This window comes from Scylla paramamosain, chromosome 3 (genome assembly GCF_035594125.1).
Source record: "Scylla paramamosain isolate STU-SP2022 chromosome 3, ASM3559412v1, whole genome shotgun sequence".
NCBI classification, from domain to species: Eukaryota; Metazoa; Arthropoda; class Malacostraca; order Decapoda; family Portunidae; genus Scylla; species Scylla paramamosain.
The window spans coordinates 4,337,501-4,358,587 of record NC_087153.1 but is presented as its reverse complement, the minus strand read 5'-3'; the positions used below and the strand labels follow the sequence as shown (position 1 = coordinate 4,358,587).

The window sequence follows — 21,087 nt, the reverse complement described above, 5'->3', positions numbered from 1 at the left end:
GAGAGAGAGAGAGAGAGAGAGAGAGAGAGAGAGAGAGAGAGAGAGAGAGAGAGAGAGAGGGTAATACGTTGTGTGTGTGTGTGTGTGTGTGTGTGTGTGTGTGTGTGTGTGTGTGTGTGTGTGTGTGTGTGTGTGTGTAAGATAAACAAGAAGAGGAATTAGAAGCTTACAAAAGGGAAGATGATGATGTTGGGGAAGAAGCAGAACAAGGGGGAGAATAATGAAAGCAGGAGGTGGTGGAACAGGGGAGAAAACAGCGAAGGTAGTTAAGAGAGGAGGGGAAAACTAGGTACAAAAAATACACCAAAAAACTCGCTCGTTACAATTTATTTTATGTCGATATATTACTTATAATAACTTTTTTATCTTAACGTTTCACTCTGGAAAGACAGTATTCGTTTGACACAGCGAGTAGGTAACTAGACATTAGAAGAACGAGACCTTCGCACGTTCTTATATCTGGCGATGGCCAGTTCACTTTGCCATGTAATGTTTATGACTTGCTGGAGAAACGACGTAAAAACGCTAGTTGGACGAGGGAGCGATCCTCTCCAGCAGATAGTGGAGACCGCCCTAATGGCCCTCTCCACCCGACCGGCGGCGAGGGCCCCCGAGCACCCGACTTAAAATTCGCATGGTACTGAACAAGACTCTGAGCGAGGAGCTGGCAGGAGGAACTTGTGTTGATTAAAAGCAGTGCTGTGAATACCGAGGACCCTTCCGGCTGCCTACCCGCCAGGCAACCGCCCTTCGCTCCGACTGGCTGAGTGGCCGCCGCCCTTGAGTGGCCGCTTTCTTGACCACCGGACTCTGGACGACGCCCTCTCCACCGCTGCCCCGAGAGTGTGTGCGTGCCTCTCCACCAGAATGTGTGTGTGTGCGTGGCCTCAACGTGGCCAGCGTAGGTGTGCGGAGCGGGGCGGGACAGAGTTGCGCTGGGTTAGGTAGAGCTGCACTGCATTGAGAGGCTAGGAGAGAAGGGGGTGGGGGGTTGTTATAGGGGTTCCTCTTGTACGAGGGGAGTCCTCGGGTCAGGTAAGCCTGAGGCCCCTACTGACCCCTCTTGTGTTGACACTGACCATTGTTTCCTCCGGCCAAGAGTCGCCATCTTCTCTCTCTCTCTCTCTCTCTCTCTCTCTCTCTCTCTCTCTCTCTCTCTCTCTCTCTCTCTCTCTCTCTCTCTCTCTCTCTAGTGTCGAGTGGCTGGGTCTCACTACCACCAGCAGCACCAAAACCCCGACTGCAACCAATGAATTTATTTCCATCACCATCATCACTATCACTAGCTCCATCACTACCGTTGACGCCTTCAGTAATAGCAATAATATTAAAATCAACAAAAACAACAACAGCAACAACAGCAACAACAACAACAACGACAGCCCTTCTCCCAAGTTTCTCCTCCGTAGTTATCAGAAATTTTCACTTTAGGAACAGTTATATTTAATTACGAAAAGAAAAATAGTTATAATTCCGTGGAAAGAAAAAGAGAACTTCAACTGTTCTGATTGATTTTACAATTATTAGAGACCAGTAATTGGATGTCACCAGTCGAAATGTGGATTATGCAATACGGTGGTTCTTCAACATCATCATCAGCCTTCGTCTACCTTCCTCTCCTCTTCCTTCTCTTTCTCTCCTTGCCCTTGTTCGGTCCTTATCGTAATGTTACGCAACCGTGGCCCAGGGAGAGTAGTGCAGCGTAGATCCTTAAGTTGACCTCAGATGAACTCCCGCGGATACAAAGGGAAGTCCTGCAGCTCTCTGCCTCCCGGCCACCAGGTATGACAGGTAAACACGGGGCCATGATGCTCCTGCCACCCGCCCGCCCACCGTACGTCCCTAATCGGTGAGGACACAGGGGCGGTTCTGGAGAGAGAGAGAGAGAGAGAGAGAGAGAGAGAGAGAGAGAGAGAGAGAGAGAGAGAGAGAGAGACTTCATCCGATTGCGTGCTAGCATTCCCTGGGAGATTTGGTTAAGCTGAAGACCACATAATGCCCTCCACTTTGTGTTGACAGCCGCCAACCCAGCCGCTTTGATGACAACCGGTTGTATGCCGTGGGCCGCCAAGTCTCCGTCCACAGCCACTTCTATCACTCCTACTATTACCACTACTACTACCACTAACACTACCACTACTAATTATTCCACAACCACCATCTTGTTCCACCATCTAGTACTACTGTCACCTCCTTTATTACTACCACCACTACTGCCACTACTTCCACTACCATCACCACTACCACCTCCTCCATCACCACACCGCCGCCTCTGCTCGGTGTCATCTCATTTCGTCGGTGCCATTTTTATCCCCCGGCGGCGCGGAGATGAAGTGCCGGCCGCGGGATGTCAGGGCGTCGTCCTATATTCGTGTGATGTTGCGTGGGGAGGCTGTCGTCTAGCCCCCCGAAGGGAGAGTCTGAGACCGTCCGTGGGAGGCGCCAAAGGGCGCACACACACACACACACACACACACACACACACACACACACACACACACACACACACGCGCGCGCGCAATTTCAAAGCAAATCTTATATCGTAACCTCTAACGGAATTTAGCGCACACGGAACACATTAGCGTAAAAAAAAAACATGATTCGTTCTTCACTAGCTTCTATCACCTACTTATAATGATAACGTTTGGTGAATTTCATGTAATTAATTGTTATTGCAAGCTTCGCTACGACCTGTGTCTGCCATTTGGGTCAGAAACATCAGTTTGGGAACCACTGCCATAGGTCCTTTATCCATTGATTTCCATTTCCCTCTCTCTCTCTCTCTCTCTCTCTCTCTCTCTCTCTCTCTCTCTCTCTCTCTCTCTCTCTCTCTCTCTCTCTCTCTCTCCAAGTTTGATCGTCCCTTTGATTACTTATTCCAAGTTTTCGGTCGCATAATGTAGACTGCGTCGTGGCAATGTGGAAAAGGTACTGCGTCATCTTGTTATTCTTAATCAGCCTCATTGTCGCCACTATCAGCACTATCGTATCAGGAAAGTTTCATCGGAAGTTACAACTGCATAAAATTGTGAAGTTCAGCTTACTATCTTTTCTCATAATTCTCCTCGCGCTCATTTCATTGCGCTCTTGTTTTTCCTTTTTTTTCACTCCCTTTTATTTATATTTTTTTCCTCCAAGTTTCTCTTGCCCTCAGTTTTCCTCCTTGCTCCTCCCTTCGGACCATGGGTTGCAGGATAATTCACGTGGCCCAGATTTATACGTCTCCCCTCATCCGACTGTCTTTTATGTGCAGTGAATTATCAGGAGGAAGTTAACGCACGCGCTGCTCTTTTGTTTCAGCTAACAGGCAGGTTTATAACGACATGGAAGCCTCGTTGGCATCGTTATTGGGGTTTATGCACCACGTTTGGGGGTTTTGGAAGCGTGCAGGCTAAGGTCGATGTTAGCGATGTGCTTCGCCATGCAGGAAGGAGAGGAAAGGAGGTTTTGGAGCAGGTGGGGAAGAACAGGTGTCCTCCCCCTCCTCCTCCTCCTCCTCCTCGTCACTCACTACTTGCCATCAGGACACATTTTTCCCTTCGTCAGTCTCTCGTCATTCGCGTCCGTCAGCACGCTGCCCACAAATAAAGGATATTAGATTAATGTACTGTACACTACATGTGTGTGTGTGTGTGTGTGTGTGTGTGTGTGTGTGTGTGTGTGTGTGTGTGTGTGTGTGTGCGCGCGCGCGCGCGCGTGCGTGCGTGCGTGCGCGTGCGTGCGTGCGTGCGCGCTCGCGCGGGTGCGGGTGCGTAAGTGGTAGAGGTTCGAGTTTAGGAGAGTTGGAGAGGTGGTGGTAGAGGAGGAGGAAGAGGTGACGTTGAGAGGCTGTCATGTTGCAGTGTTCTCGTCCCTTTGTCATAGTGCATTGTGGCCGTGACAGACACAACTGCCCTGTCAGGTGGAGTGAGATATGTGTCAGCCGGGCCTTGTCGACAGCTGTTTTAACTCCTGCCTCAGCCACTGTTGTTGCCATTGCTGCTGCTATTTCCCCATCAATCTCCACCTTCCCCTGCTTCACTGTACTTGTTTTATTCTTACTTTGTGTCTTTATATTTGGAGGAAAATCAACTGTATCATCACGATTCTTGATTTCGCCATTATTGGTCTATTTGGTTCATCACTCCACAGCTGTTTGTTCTGTTGCTACATCCATTGGTGCTCAGGTGGCAGTGTCGCGCCGCTGCTGTAACTCTTCATCAGCTTGCAACAAGTGACTCTAACATGGGGTTGCCCAGAGTGTCATCGCCTGTTGCTGTGATGGAGAGGACTGGTGGGCGCGCCGCTCCCGCCAGCATCCTCTCTTACACAATCCTCCCCCTGTCCGAGGATGTGAGGGTTGTAGTTGTCGGGTCTGCGTGTGTGAAGACCCTTTCCAATATAGCGCTGCGGTTCCTCTCGGGGGGTTTCAAGGGAGGGTTAAGAGGTGCAGCGGCAACAGCTGCTTGTGTGTTCAGCCTGTCCCGGTTGCCCCTGTGAATGAGTTATGGTAAGGCAGAAGACAGTCATTGTGGTCGGGAGATTTGTGATGTGGGTACGTGGTTGTGAGGACTTGAGTTTTTGTCTCCGAGCTTGTGTGAGTATTTCTTATAGGGATGGATAGTTGTTTTTTTTTTTTCCGCTTGTGTACCGATTGCCAAGCGTCACTGTCCGATCCCGTAGACAGATCATGTGCCCAGGATTTTCTTATTGTAGTGGTTATTCGTATGGCTAATATAGCAGTTTGGTTCACGAGACTTTCCGTTTCGTACCTAACGCCCAAGCAGCCACAGGATAGAAGTTAAGAGCTAAGTAAGAGACCCAATAGACTGCTTCCTCCTCCTCCTCCTCCTCCTCCTCCTCCTCCTCCAAGCGCTGCGTCGCGCCACGTAGTTTGCACGACTAATCATGGTATTGCTTCAGGCTAACTTCACTCCTGTTGTCCTTACACATCGCGGCTTTGATCTGTTTGGCGCCGTTCGGCCAGTGCAGCCAGCGTTCATCGAACTCAGCGAGATTCAGACATAGTGAAAGATGTTTTGATTTTAAAAGGAGGGCTAATTTGAGAGTTATTTCTTGCATAAATTGTATGTAACTGGTGTTTGCAGAGAGAGAGAGAGAGAGAGAGAGAGAGAGAGAGAGAGAGAGAGAGAGAGAGAGAGAGAGAGAGAGAGAGAGAGAGTGAGAGTCGGCGTTTCGGTTGGTTAATAGTAAGTAGAAGCGGATTTCAGAAAGGATCCTCTTCCTCACCTCATACAGGAAGTCCACAAGTCCACTGGTGGACCCCGAAGCTTAGTGGTCTTCCGTGTGGGACGAGAAAGAATGTGTTTGTGTGTGTGTGTGTGTGTGTGTGTGTGTGTGTGTGTGTGTGTGTGTGTGTTTGCGACCGGAGAGAGAGAGAGAGAGAGAGAGAGAGAGAGAGAGAGAGAGAGAGAGAGAGAGAGAGAGAGAGAGAGAGAGAGAGAGAGAGAGAGAGAGAGAGAGAGAAGCCTTCCGAGAACAAGGAACGCATTCTTAGTTACTACCTTATATGAAACAAAATTTGTGCATATGTGATGAAAACTCGTAACGGAGAGAGATTTCATTTTTATTCCCGTGTAGAAAATCTGAAATCCAAGAAAGAAACAGTATGTTGTTATATATTCTTTCCGTTTACCTTTGTAGGTTCCATATTATTTTTCTTATAATTCTTTATTCAGTTTTGGGAATTCACGCTTCTGGGATAGATCTTTATTTGCATTTTAGTTGTAATGACCAAGAATATTTGTTGGTTGCCGTATTGCTGATAACCGACAAAGATATGGAAGAAGGGGGTTGGAAAGGGTAAAAGGAGGGTAACTGGTGTGTTGGAGGTGGGACGGGTGGGAGGGCAGGCAGGAATGGGAGTAGGCTCTCCCTGTCAAATCGCAATATTGACACCATAAGCCTCGTATTTATGGCCAGGCTAAGTCCGACAGCGATCGATTTTTCCCCTCAAAACCAAAATTGCGTAGCGGAGGTTGATGGTTACGTGTGAGTGTGTGTGGTGTTTGTGTGTGTGCGAACAGCACTTATAACCTACTAGTTTTCTTCTTTTATGTACGGAAAAGTAACTTTCTAGCAGTCAAACTTTCGTCGCATCCGTGCGTTAACTTTCTTAATACTAAATACTTATAAGCGTCACTTACACTTAGCACACTGATAAGAAATGATAGCAGCACAGTATGGCAACGTGACAGCTCGCATGGTTGCCCAAAGATCCCCTTCAGCAGAGCTCCCTTTCATCCACAAACCTTTACCGTAGCCTAAGACTACACACACACACACACACACACACACACACACACACTCGCCTATGATCTTTAACCAGTGCAAAAATTGACTAAGTTTGTCGTTGCATGTAATATAAGATCATTGTATTGCATTGCCCGCGGTGCATTCCGGTGACTCTAGAGCGGATACATAACCTATAATCCGACTTTCCTCCTACTCACTACCTCCCACCACCACCACCAACACCAACACCACCGACACCACCACTTCACCTCTCGTCCGCCGCAGCGAAAAGTGACGTCTTGGCAACTTGCGCGTGACTCACCCCCAGTGTTCTGTTGTCGCAGCTCGGGGGGATGCACTTCATTCTTCCGCCCATTTTCCGCCGTTCCTGCGTAAATGATTGAATGCCAGGGGGAAAATAAATTGCTAATGAGACATGGTATTTGTTGCATGTCGAAGTTGTGCCAAATATTCACCTTCCAGTTCTGCTGTAACGTTTGCCCTCTAATCCAGGTCTATATGATGAAAGATGCTGTCATGGAGAAGGTTTTCGTGTCAGTATCATATATTTTTTCTGACCTCTCCATCAAACGGTATGTGTCAAACTTCTCGCTTGTCAGATAAATTTCACTAAAATTAGGTTCTTAGTTGAGCTTGACAAGGATGACGTATAAAAATCCAACCTGCTGCCAGATGCGGTCAGTTTAGACAATGAAATCACACCAAACGGTCTTTTGATCCCTGTTTACGAGGATATGGGATACAGAGTCCCATTTCGAAGGTAAAGTTGTATGACAGACACGATAAACTGTTTGCCAGTCAGCGTCAGCTCAACCCTGCAGTGGTCTGGCCTGACGCGGCTGGCAGATGCAGCAAAGAAAACGGAGGAGGACAGACTTACCTAAAACTCCTAGAAATCTCCCGTGTATCTCACCGCCGCAAATTATTTAGCTATTTTCATTCAAACACCACAGTAAAATATTTGATATGAACAACACTATGTATGCCGGTGATACTAATGTATCCTACATTATCTTATCATATGATCACTAAAAAAATAGGCCACAGGGAATCATAGATATATTAAAATATATATTAATTGCGATTGGTAAAGGAAAACATGCAGCGGCGCTAACGTGTTTTGCTTTTGGTGATGATGATAATAAAGATGTTAGTAGTGATTGAGTGATGTTTTGATAATGACAGCGGGCCATACAACTATGGAACATCTAGCATTTCATGTATTATAGATGGTGACTGTAAATGTTATTTTCATCGTGTATATATTAAAAAGTCAATAAATTAGTGTATGCATGTCATGATTATACGATCTCCAATGCCTCATGTATATATAGCAGCATCGTTCAGTCCTTTAGTAGTCCTCATCCGCCTGCTTGGTCCCTCAGCCACAGTGTAGCGTGAGAGCCACCCTGGTCGGCGGAACAGCTGAGGGTCTGCCGGGAGCCTGTGACCGTGGCGTATGCTGGATCAAATATACAATGGAGAGGATTCCACTTAGTGCCATTTCTATATTTAATGGTCTGGCCCATCTCCAGGCCGTAGTCTTAAACCAATCTTAATTCAGCACTAGAATTCGTTACGCACGACGCATTCCCTTTCATGCCCGAAAGAAAAGTAATAAAAAAAGCCTCTTATTAGTGTAGTGTAATAAATACAACCCATGTGGCAGCGTGCGACACCCTAGTAGCCGGGCGCGTGCTTTGGCCTCCCTACGGCAATCTTGAAATCTAAAGCCGACGCAGTTTGTTTACTAATACATAAATTCTCTGCATGTTCCGAGAAGATATACCATATCGGCGTCATAGGTGACTTGTTTAAAGGAAAATATATATACGTATTCATAGCCCAAATCTTGTTTGTAACTATCGTATTGCCAGACGATCCAAAGTCAGCGACCAAATAAACAGAACAGAAGGGGCGGGGGGGAAGGTGGTGGTGGTGGGGAAATAAGCCGGAGGGACTGGTTAGAGCACGTGGCTTGCCTGTTTCCTTCTTGCTCCCACGTGGTGGCATAACATACTGAGTATTTATTTATTTATTTTTCATGTTTAATATTTCCTTGAGTTGAATATGATGCGTGTGAAAGTGCGATATTTTGATACACACATCAATTTTTCTTGAAAATTTAATAAAAGAAGTATGATGCTCATAAGAACAACAAAAACGTATGATGTGGCTTCCTTCACTTCAACTTTTTGGCATCTGCCTATGTCCAGTGCTGACTGCGACCCTGATAGACTGCAGTCACATGCCCGTAGGGTATTCTGGTACCTTTGGTGTACACCTTCCCATCTGCTGGTCTCTCTCCCCTCTTCAAAGCGTATCTGGTCATCCCTGGCACTCTATCGTAAAAGGAAAGGAATAAAAGGGAATATAGAAGCGAAGTCCTAATTATAGAGTTGCTACCGTTAGCAGAATTAATAACGTGCTAGCTGATGTAAAGTTATTGTTTTGTGTTTGAAGCATCACGTCCTTGGTCTCAAAGTTTAATACCAATGGGTTTTCTAATCAATTTACATTTTGTGTTGCATGCGAAATTTAAGTTATGCATTTACCACCGCGCCAGCACACCGCTATGATTGGCTGATAAGATGGGGCTCTTGGACTTGGTGGAGCCCGCGCCGCCGACTACAGTGCACCACCAAGAAAGCGGGAAGATTAGTCTTTAAAATACGCACGGGAGACTCTCGTATTCCATAAAATACATTTCAATAAATAAATAAATAAATATATATATATATATATATATATATATATATATAGTATATATATATATATATATATATATATATATATATATATATATATATATATATATATATATATATATATAAAAGGTAATTGAACCTCATAGTTGTTATGTGAAACTTCATGTGTTTGGTTACACCTTGAAACTGTTGCAACGTATTACAGGATAAATATAATTCTCTCTCTCTCTCTCTCTCTCTCTCTCTCTCTCACTCTCTCTCTCTCTCTCTCTCTCTCTCTCTCTCTCTCTGCAATGATACATCGCACGATATTGAAACACGATTATGTAGCTTTACTTGTTTCTTTCACGTACTCCACCAGTTTGAGATCCATAATGTTACTGCTACCCTGTAGCATAACTTGGCCAGATATGTATTTACATATCCTGTTAATTCAATGCTAATTAGCGTAGTTCGAGAGTTTGCCGCCGAGAGGGAGGAGACGGCGCTGACATCCCAGGGGAGATTGAGCGGCCCGGCTGGTGCTGCCCTCATTCGGCCGTACAGCAAGGCTCCAACGGGCCAAGTTTTGACCGCGATAATCAAACTATAAGCTGAGAACTCGGTCTCCAGAAATACAACTTGACCGTCTTTTTTATTATATGATACTTGTGTAAATTAGCACATGTAATATGAATACTCTCTGTATATGAATTTCTGGTGGATACATATTAATAATGGGTGAAACATGGATACCATCTTCACCGTGAACAATTAGTGCAAACCAGTTTGGTACGGAGCAATCGCCAGCATGGTAAATTTAATGTGGACTTTGCATAGCAATGGAATTAATTAAAAGGCTTCTTAAAATAAATATATAAATAAATAAAAAATATTAGGTGCGTTGATTCACATCCAGGCATATTACTTTAACTCAAAGCGACAGGAAAATATCCATTCGTGAGGAAAAATCGGACGAATAAATTAAATATTGGTCACTGATTCTCTTGGACAGAGTTGAGATGACGCCCTGAGAGTTATGTAGACTCAGGGCTGCTCTCCACGCGCTCCCTTAATGAAGGCTGTTAAAGTATCGATTTTCGAAAGTTGGGAAGAGAGAGAGAGAGAGAGAGAGAGAGAGAGAGAGAGGGAGAGAGAGAGAGAGAGAGAGGGGGAGACTAACGAAGGAATGGAGACAGTGGCAGAGTGTTTGTGTATACGTGGCAACTACACTTGCGAGTTATTATATAAACTTGATAACAAAACTAATTTGTCTGCGTTTGTTGTCCTCTCGTAGTTAACAAATGAAGATAATATAGTCTCATTTCAGCTTATTAAAATAATATTTCAATCGATACATCTCAATGTCTACACAGGGACAAAATGCTATCTGTCTGACGTGTGTTGGGAAATCCACCGGAGTGAGGGCGGAAACGGAAACCAACCTTGAGATTATTATTGAATTCTGTGACGGTTGTGATGCAAAATATCCATTACATGTAGAAAATTGGATTTACGAGATTCATTACAAGTGTTGTATACTATTATTAGGGATTGATGTAGAAGTATTATTGGAAACTTGGAGAGAGAGAGAGAGAGAGAGAGAGAGAGAGAGAGAGAGAGAGAGAGAGAGAGAGAGAGAGAGAGAGAGAGAGAGAGAGAGAGAGAATTACCCCCTATACCCCTATGTTATCCCCTTTACCCCATGACATACCACCATTTCATCCCTATCCCCACACCGTCAGGAATGGCTTTATTGACTCCTGTTTGCCATCCTGCATCACCAGTGGCTTAATCTGCAGCCGATGAAAGAAAAAAAAAAAAAAAGTCATGTGATTGGCCGAACTGTTGACCGCCATTTGAATCCACACACACAAACACACACACACACACACACACACACACACACACACACACAGTTATAATCAGTTAATGTAAATTAATATATGGAAAATATTCGTATATATATATATATATATATATATATATATATATATATATATATATATATATATATATATATATATATATATATATATATATATATATATATATATATATATATATATATATATATATATAACATTAGAAGGCACAAAATATTACTACTACTACTACTAATTTATTATTATTATTATTATTATTATTATTATTATTATTATTATTATTATTATAAACTATAAATGGGAGACTACTATGATAATATAAACATTCTACGTAGTATCAGATAATCTGTAACGAAACGAATCTTCTGTTTTCTGCCAACCTCCCAGTTGCAACAAGTTCCTAGTCGATATCTCAGCCAGCGATTTTTGCCATGTCACGCTCTCTGTCCTCTGCCCCACCACACACACGTCCTCTTGTACCCCTGTCACCCTCCCCTGCCACCTTACCTGCCTTAAAGCACACCACCGCCTTCGGTCGTCCTTACAATGTTGCTTGCCCAGTCTCCCAGCCTTACCTAATCAACATTCTTCCCGGCCATTCCGCTAACTTCGCCTACCCACACCTTCCTTCCCCTTCACATCTCACACTACAATCCGTGCAGTTCCCTTCTTTTCTTTCCTTCATTTTGCCCTTCCATTTCTTGTTTTACAGCACTTGTGGACTCCTAATCTGGTATGATTTTTTGATTGCATGCAATTATTTTCTTGTTAAGTTTTGTCGTATTTTCTGAGGTCACCCGGAGAAGGCAGGAGATTCGTGTTGAGGAGTTCGTGGTCGTAATAGTTACAGAGAGAGAGAGAGAGAGAGAGAGAGAGAGAGAGAGAGAGAGAGAGAGAGAGAGAGAGAGAGAGAGAGAGGGGGGGGGAATTACTTTTTGGTACTCCTACGCTGTTTCCTCTTGTGCTGACTGTTCACAGCCGCCAGTGCGTCTTCCTTCCCTGCGTCTCTCTCTCTCTCTCTCTCTCTCTCTCTCTCTCTCTCTCTCTCTCTCTCTCTCTACACTAGTAGGAACACTACGTACAACAAAACCATGTAAGAAAAATAAATAATAATAGATAAACAAATAATTCCTACTTTCCAGCATCCATACACACTCACATTCCATTCATGACTCGCTGGATCACTGTACACTCCACAATGGCCGAATAATGATGGCTATGCAGTTTCTCTCAGTTGATTGGGTAATGGAATTGAAAAGAGGTCATGGTAAACACGAGTATATAATAATATAGTAATAAGGGATTACATGCATACCTTTCCCTCCTAACATGGACAGGAAATGTAAGTATGGGATCTTGCATGGCCGTGTGGCTGTTGCGTGCTTGACATTGGAGAGAGAGAGAGAGAGAGAGAGAGAGAGAGAGAGAGAGAGAGAGAGAGAGAGAGAATGTTGGAGAAGAGGGAGGAGGCGAGCTGTGTGGCTGGCCAAGCTTAAGTTAGTAGTGTCACTAAAGCAGCAAAACACCTGTATTAGAGATACCTCTTGAATGAATGTATCTCATGACCACTCACTCGCCTTGACGGTGGTCAGTCAGGCAGCCCCGTCAGGTCACCTTCTGTACCCCCTGGCGGGGCCACTCCTTTGCCACCCTGCTTGGCCACCACCGCCCGCGGTTTTTTTTTTTTTTTTTTTTCAATTATTTTTTACCATTATTATTATTATTATTATTATTATTATTATTATTATTATTATTTATTTATTTATTTATTTATTTTTGCTGGTAGTAGTAGTAGTTACATGGACTAATAATATTATTATAGTAAAACATAATAGTATTATAGTGACAATGGCAGAAGTAGGAATAGTAGTATTCTCGATTAGTAGGTCTTCCATAGTAAATGAACAATATTTTCCCACGATTCCTTCGGTCTGAATACCTTGCATAGAGTTGTCTGGTTTTCTTCCCTCCATTGTATGTGTTGCGTTATCGAGTTGCATATCATTACCAAGGTTGCATGTACTATCGCTAGAGCCTCAGTTGACCTGTGTCCTACTTTGGCAAGACGTCGATATCCTCCCCCCCCCCACCTTCTCTACTCCGACGTTGGTGTTATCCAAGCATATTCCTGCTCTTCTACGCTCATACTAACCTACCTCTTGTTATGTAGTACTATACCGTCTACTAACACATGCATATTTATTTATATATAACATAATGATAAAGCAGCACATAAGGACAGATAAAGTAAGAGACAAGGCTTATCAGAACAACAACACCAAGCAGGCTACTATGGTAGAAACTGGCTGCTATGTAGCTTTCTATGTGCTGTCGGCGGCGTCGGCCCCTCAAGTTGGGGCTCGCAGTCTTGGAGTAGAGAAGTTTAAGATTTTATTTTCCTTTCTTTGTGTCCAGCTGCACACTGTTTGTTTTTGTTTCTCTGATTGCTCAGCATTTATCAAAACCACATTCACCATAAATTCAGTGCCTCTCGTGGTTTTCAAGTATTCTTACATTCTAGAGTGGTATTCAGGTAAATGTAAACGTCTGCTAGAGTATCAGCTGAGCGGGGAGCGGGATTGGCCGCCAGCATGACGTCATGTTACGTCACGGGTAGTGAACGATGCTTCTCCATGTTCCTCATATTTATGCTTAATATAAAAATCCAAGGTTTCTCCTCATACTATCCATCTTATACATATTATTAGCTAAGCATGAGTATTTTATCCGTCAAGCAAAGTAATGTTCAAAGTGTGAAAACAGGTGATATTGTGCAATGACACAGTAAGAGTACCACAAACGTTCTCCCAAACAGAAAATATAGCTTCTAGATCGGGACGCTGCGGCGCGTGTCCAAGGTGGCTCATGAGCCCCTTCCTACGAGCGGTGTCGGCGCTGCCAGCGAATCGATTCGGACGATTCACTTGGCGTAGACCGAATTCCGTGGAGTAGTTATGCCGTAGCACAAAAATCAACGTCTAACCTCGTACTGCCAAACTGTTGTGTTCATGAATCAATACGGGTAAAACTGTGAATATTTGTTAAACCAGTATATCCAAGATAGAATCAGTGATTTGCCGTGAAGCGAGTGGAGGAGCCAGTACGTGCGAGCGTAGTAGTGTGATTTTGCGTGAACGTTTGTTGGAGATCGCTCCGGGTCTGGATTTGTAACTCAGGTGAGTTTGTTGCTGGACATGACACCTGCATTTCCCTCTTACATTACCTGTTCCTTGGCCTCAGCCCCGTTCCCACGGGCCGACCCAGTGATGTGATTGAATTTAGCGTAAACAGGAATATAGGAGGAAACTTCAAGGTGGTGGTGAACGAATTCCTATTTGGCGTATTTATAGATCCGTCCTCTCCCGCATTGGCACAACCCTTGTGCCGCACACTTCTGCGACACCAGCACCATGGCCTTCATGTGGCATGGCACCCGCCTCACCTGGGCTGCCTTGTTTACCTTGCGTTACCCTTATGAAGGACAGCGGGGCGGCAGGTGACGTTGCCGTTGCTAGGTCACGACGTAAACAAATGGTTGTAACGTAAGAATATCGAGCGGTAGAGTAACACATGGCCGTTGTGGGTGACCAGGATGTCGGGTATGTGTTGCCCTAATCAGGACCAGGTATTAATTTTGCCAATAAAATTATTGCTTCAGTGAAGGCTTTCTCTAGTGTCACTACCTGGGTTTGAAAATTCGTCCCAGCATCATCACAAAGATGATAAATGTTAAGTAGCCACGGCCATTCACCCGTTATCCGTGAGGCTGAGATAAGGAGCTCAAGCTTGTGGAGGACCGGCTGTCACATATATTGTTTCTCCGCCTAACAACGCAGGAAGCTACACAGATCTTTCATTAATTTGATATTTTACACCAGTAGAAATTTGGACTTTTTTTGCATGTTATTATTATCATATGTTTAACAAATTGAGTTACATCTTAAGTAAGCACACACACACACACACACACACACACACACACACACACACACACACACACACACACACACACAAACACATTGAGGCACGTGTGCCTACTGTAGGGTTGCAGACTTTAGGCGGCACGCTTTCCAGTCATGACCTTGCAACCACGTGCACCACTCCAGCCAAGCACTTCCTACACACGATGCCACTCGCCCACGCTGATGTTCGTAGTATTCAGTATTTAGCATTTTTTTTTCTCTTTTTTCCATGAAATTTTACCGTCCGCGGCAATAGCTCTGAGTGAATGTTGTAAGCAAAGGTCAGCGAAAATATCCAGTTACCTTATATACACACACACACTTTCTCATGGCACTCCTCGATGCCATCCTCAAGCCTCCTCCTAACTTTACCCCATGCTCCAGCGACTCTGCCCATTGCCTTTTTGATCCTAATGATGGTGTCGTCGATCAGTGGGGTCACCTGTTTATCTCTCTCTCTCTCTCTCTCTCTCTCTCTCTCTCTCTCTCTCTCTCTCTCTCTCTCTCTCTCTCTCTCTCTATCATTAGCTGTCCCAGCCTTCGGTTCACACACACACACACACACACACACACACACACACACACACATATATATATATATATATATATATATATATATATATATATATATATATATATATATATATATATATACTCGGCAGCCTGGCTGAGGCTGACCTTGCCCTCACACCAGCCCCAGAATAACTTAGTAGATTTTCCGCTGCCATATATTCTGGTGGAGTGGATGTGGTTCAGTCAATAAGGTCTTGGCAAAGTCATATCATTGCATTGTTATTTATTTTATTTTTATTATTATTTATTTATTTTATTTTATTTATTTATTTATTTATTTATTTTTTGTTATTGGTGATGGTGGTGGAAGTGTCTTGTTTGTTTTTGTTTGGATAGATAATTTATAGCAGTTAATGAATAATGTGCTGTAAGAAACTTTGCGCCCGATTCCTTGAGTTTGGAGTAGAGAGTAGCACGCACAACCCTCCGTCCCACTAATAGGCCAGCTATTCCGCTTTCTCTCTCTTTCTCTCGCGCTCGATGCCAATTCATCTTTAATAACTAAGTCCTCGCTGCCAAGGAAGATGTGCCGAGGCCCTGTGGCTCAAGAAAACAGGTGCACAGGGCAGTAGAGTGGAAAAGCATCCATTGTAGTTAAAGGGTAGTTTAGGTACCTGTGATAATGATGTATGTGACCTACTCGTGATCCGCATGCCTGTTGTGTCTGGCACTACCGCCGCCACTGCCTTCCCCCCCCCCCCTCCTTTCTCATCCTCCCTCCCTCCACACGTCGCGCGGGCTTTCCTCTCCCCACCTCCGTCATCTCCAGCACTCGTCATTCCCTAAACCTGCACTACCTCTTTCCTCTCATCCCATTCAATCTAAACAGTTCGTAATTTGTTTCCGGTTTTGTGATGAAAAGGGGAAAATGTTATTCTTTTCACTGCATAACATCTCACGTAAAAGCTGGGGATGTTAATATTTGAACTAAAGTATTCAAGTCTAATTCAGTTAACTAGGAAGAGGTTGCCGTAGTGTATTGTTGTGTTATTGTGCGAATTCTTGCCTTGTATAAGTTTGGTTTGCTGTAAGGAGCTCTATATAACACCTTTTATGCCAGACAAAGCCATATCCGAGTGAAGGCTCGAAACTTTTTTTTCTCCACGTTAGGTTTCTCTCTCTCTCTCTCTCTCTCTCTCTCTCTCTCTCTCTCTCTCTCTCTCTCTCTCTCTCTCTCTCTCTCTCTCTCTCTCATATCTACAACTGGATGATGCTTGCTTTTATCGTTCATATCTCTCGACTTAACCTTGGCCACAACATACGTATCACCATAAGTATCATTTCTGTTGATTTAACATCACTTAACTGCGTATGTTATATATATATATATATATATATATATATATATATATATATATATATATATATATATATATATATATATATATATATATAATAATTTTTTTTAATTTCCCCTCTTTGTATGAGCGGTCGTCGTTGGGTCCTCGTCGACCAGTCATGTATCGTCTATTGTTAAGGGCAAAGACTCATCCCGCAGGTATATACCCACGGGTTCTTACCTGTCTTCCCTATCTATTGACGTTGGTATACCAGGTCGCACAATCGCTCACTAGCACAACACGTTCCTCCCCTGCACAACCACAAGAGAAAGAAAAAGTAAAGGTTATCATGCAGTGTTATACTATCCGGAGAAGAGAAACCGTATACCTTTCTAAAATTCGCTTTCCCTCTACTGGAATCATTATTAACAGAACAAAGGGCTTCCTATGCCTTGGAGACCGGATACAGTGTTACCAAAGCTTAGAACTTCCTGTATCGCCAGCAAGTTCCTCTATCTGCCAACACCTGGTGGTACATTATACAGTGTTGCCAGTCGCTCCATGTGTGTCACGTTGCCAGAATTAGTGTAATGGTCAACTGTAAGGTTGAGTCTATGTTTACGAATATGTTGTTACCAGGTGTGTTCATCATGGCTGTAGGATTTTACTTATTTATTTATTCATTTATTTATTTATTTATTTTGTGTTCTATTATGTAAGTTATCTTCCGACGTCAAATCTCCGAGACGTCAGAATTCAGATGACTGGTATAATTTATGTTGTGGTATGGTGTGTAATTTTGTCTGCTGCGTAGTCTTACCGTGTCTGAGGAAAGCAAAGTCATGGTGATAATCTTCGTGGCTACCATCATACTCTCATAAACCTGATGAAAGGAAGAAGGAAGAAACTGTTATAATAATCTGCGTTTCAGGGTTTATTTTCTTTCATCCTCCCTCCCTGCCTCCCTCCTCAAAGTAATTTATATCAGCTGGCAATCAAAGAAAAGGACGATTAAAACGTATACCTGCATTACAGAAGTATTTTTTTCATTATATTAAACGGAGGTGAGAAACGTGTGTGTGTGTGTGTGTATATATATATATATATATATATATATATATATATATATATATATATATATATATATACACACACACAGACACACACACACACACACACACACACACACATTGTTTTAGGGGAGTAATACGGTGCTGTGCTAAGATGTGGTGTGTTGGTGTTAAATATAGTTCCCAGGTAGTTCCCACTTTGAGATTTTCGGTAGGCCTACGTGACTGCCAGCAGCTGCGGCAGTACCCACGACTCTCCACTAGAATATAGAGGCAGATGGGGGCTTTGTAGGTCCTAAATGTTTCCATCACAGAGGGTCAGTGGTGGCCGGCTTACCTGGCTCTCAGCAGGCGAAGTTTTCCTTTATTAATCTATATTGTTGTCGATTCACTTAATTGTGTTAAGAGTAATGGCTGAAACCAAAATTTTAATATGCGGTGATGTTTTGCGAAATTCTTGCGCTCTTAAGTTGATAATTTTAAGGACAAATACTAGAGTACGTTTACTTTAGTAGACTTGAGTACTGGAGCATTACATTCTTCCACTTTGCCTCTGTAATATATATATTTTTCCACTAATATAAGAAAACTACTATCTACTACTACTACTACTACTATTACTACCACCAATAGGTATCTTGCTTTGTTACTATTCTAAAGTGTGTGTGTGTGTGTGTGTGTGTGTGTGTGATTGTTGTGATTGTTTCATGTAAACTCCTCGAAATTATCCCACCGTTATTAGCTGGAAGCTTCCTCCACCAACATGCCTCACCGCAGCTCACCTCCATCCAGCTGGAAATTAATCTAACTGCAGATGTTGCAAGAGCTATTTCAACCTAGGTAGAGGCGTATCACAGAGGACTGCGTCTGCCAGGGTGCAGTAAGGCTGGAGTGAGCGGGCACACGAGAGAAGTGGTTGGATTGCGACGTCTGTATTACGTAAAATAAGACCGTAGCTAGTAGGAAGCTGACACATTAACATACATTTTTCTCTTGTTTTTCTTGTCTAGTTTGGTGTATGATGGCTCGCTGCGTGTGTATGTAACTGTAGATAATTTTTTTTATTTCGTGCGGGGAATGTCATACGTCATGATCGTTTAACGCAAGATAAGGCCAGCTGGAGAGCGTACTGGCACCACTAAACCTTATCAGACACCTGCACACCCATTCTTTCATAACACCCTCTATCCTGGGCACACCGAACCCCACGTTACGTCCCTACCTTGGCGACCTTGAGGAGTGAAGAAAGGATGGTGCATTGGTATTTTTCAAGAATGGGGAGAGTAATGAAAACATTGGGCACTAAAGGAGACAAAGAAAGGGAAAAAACTAGGCGAAATGGAGAAAGCTAAGCAACTCTTGCAACCTGAAGATCTCAAGACCAGGAGTGATGTTTTAATTCGAATAAACCACAACAGCGGCGGCAGGTCATGTGATGGGACCTTGAAAGGATGAGGGTGTCATGAAGTCGTAGCCACTTACCCTTACCACCATCATCTGTTTGGTTAGGGAAAAAAAAGAACAACATTTGAGCGGTGGTCCGACTGCCGAAGATTCCAAAAAACGATATTGGCATTAATCCTCCCCCACCCTTTACCGTCCCACAAGGGGGAACGAGAGGGAGCCCCTTCCCCTTCCTTTCTCACAGAGGGGAAGGAGGTAGTGGGGAGTCTACAACCAGAACTCGCTTTTATTTCGTGACTTTTTAAACCAGTCGTATCCATTTAAGCCACTTTTTTTTTTTTTTTTTTTTTTTACATTTGGCACATGCCCAAGTGAGGGGCAATCTTAACATGCGACACTTGCGTTCTACTACTTTAATACACTCGAACTTGTTTACCAACAGTGAGTCGCCACAAAGAGGCACAGGGTGGTGCACTTCATTGTTTTGTTGTCCATCAACAGGGCTCATAGTGTATTACTGTATATAGGATACTTTTGCTAATAAGATGATGTTCTGTTGTTTTCGACCCATGCTTCCATTAATTACTGTTCTTTTCTTCTGCAGACGCCACGTGGTGAGAAAATGGAGCGTCGACAGTCTGGTATGGGCGCCATGATGCCCTTCTTCCCAGGACCCGGGATGGGTGAGCAGCCTCCCCTGCCGCCCCCGGAGATTCCTCCTTTCCCTCACATGCGGGAACGTTTTCCAAACGCCGTCTGGGGAGGCGAGGCGCCTCCACAAGGACAGTGGCCTCCACCCTTCCACCCACCTGGCTTGGCCCATCCAACGCCTATGCCCCACCCACCACCACCGCCGCCGCCACATCAGTTCAACCAGTTTGAGCCCAGGCAGCCCATGTTCAACTTCCCCAGTGGGCCCAGCGGAGCGCCGGCGCCTCCAGCCCCCAGTGTTTCCGTGTCGCAGTACAACAACCAGTTTAATGGACAGTTCAACGCCGGCGGTGACAATGGCAACGGCGGCTACGTGCCGCAGGGACACTTTTCTCCACAGACGCCACAGACTTCCGTCCCCGCCTTCGCAAACGGGCCGCCCAATGGTTTTTTAAGTCAAAACCAGGGAAACGGGGTAGTGGGGGGTTCATCTCCCCATCACCACCGTTACCCCGGATCTAATGACTTCCATCAGCAACAACAGCAGCAGCAGCAGCAACAACAACAGCAACAACAACAGCAGCAGCAACAGCAGCAGCAGCAGCAGCAGCAGCAGCAGCAGCAACAACAACAACAACAACAACACCAGCAGCAGCAACAACAGCAGCAGCAACCAGGTGGTATGTTCAAGTCGCCAATGCCTTCGCCTGCAGTGTCTGCCCCTGAAGCATCACCAGTGACAGGAGGGTTCACCATGACAACGCTCCCATCGCCCCACGCCCCTCACACCCCTCATGCGCCTGACCACCCAAACGAGAAGCCTGGGTACCCGCCGCCTCCCCCCACGCAGAGTTTACTCGGCTCTAGAGTGACTGCGGGCGGGTACTCGGGTCAAGCCTTGGAGGGGGGCACGGGTGTGCCACAGGGCAGCCCGCATGGCTCCGTCAGCGTCCAGAGTCGACTAAAGAACATGATCATGTCACGGCAAGGTGGAACTTACTCCGGAGGTAATGTTGATTCTCCTCCTCTAGGAGAGGTGCATTTTTCGGGACATGTGGCTGCCGTCACAAGTGTGGCAAACGCTGAACCCTCACAGATGCACGAATCCCTCAAAATGGCCCAGAATTTTTTAGCCTATAGGACTACAGAGTCTGGCCCGGGCTCTGTAGTCCATGCAAACAGTACTGATGTGAAGGGCGGTGTGGAAACCACGATGGTCCATGCCAACACTGGTGGTAGCAAAGACAAACATTCAGACAACGGGACCCCTCCAATGGGGACACCTCATGCGCCACAGTGTCAAAACAGTGAAGTAAAGA

At 44.5% G+C, this 21,087-nt stretch overlaps 1 protein-coding gene across 4 annotated transcripts in view; it reads left to right on the top strand.

Moving 5' to 3' along the window:
- LOC135089421 (uncharacterized) overlaps positions 1 to 21,087 on the top strand; it is a 183,930-nt gene that overhangs the window by 148,728 nt on the left and 14,115 nt on the right. For 3 of the 4 annotated variants that reach the window (XM_063984964.1, XM_063984978.1, XM_063984967.1), the window contains exon 3: positions 19,722 to 21,087. This exon is cut by the window's right edge and continues 1,878 nt beyond it. In XM_063984964.1, coding sequence (XP_063841034.1) covers positions 19,722 to 21,087 — 1,366 coding nt within the window. Of the gene's footprint in view, positions 1 to 13,697; positions 14,005 to 19,721 lie in introns of those variants that run through there. The other variant, XM_063984989.1, reaches the window with a different exon arrangement.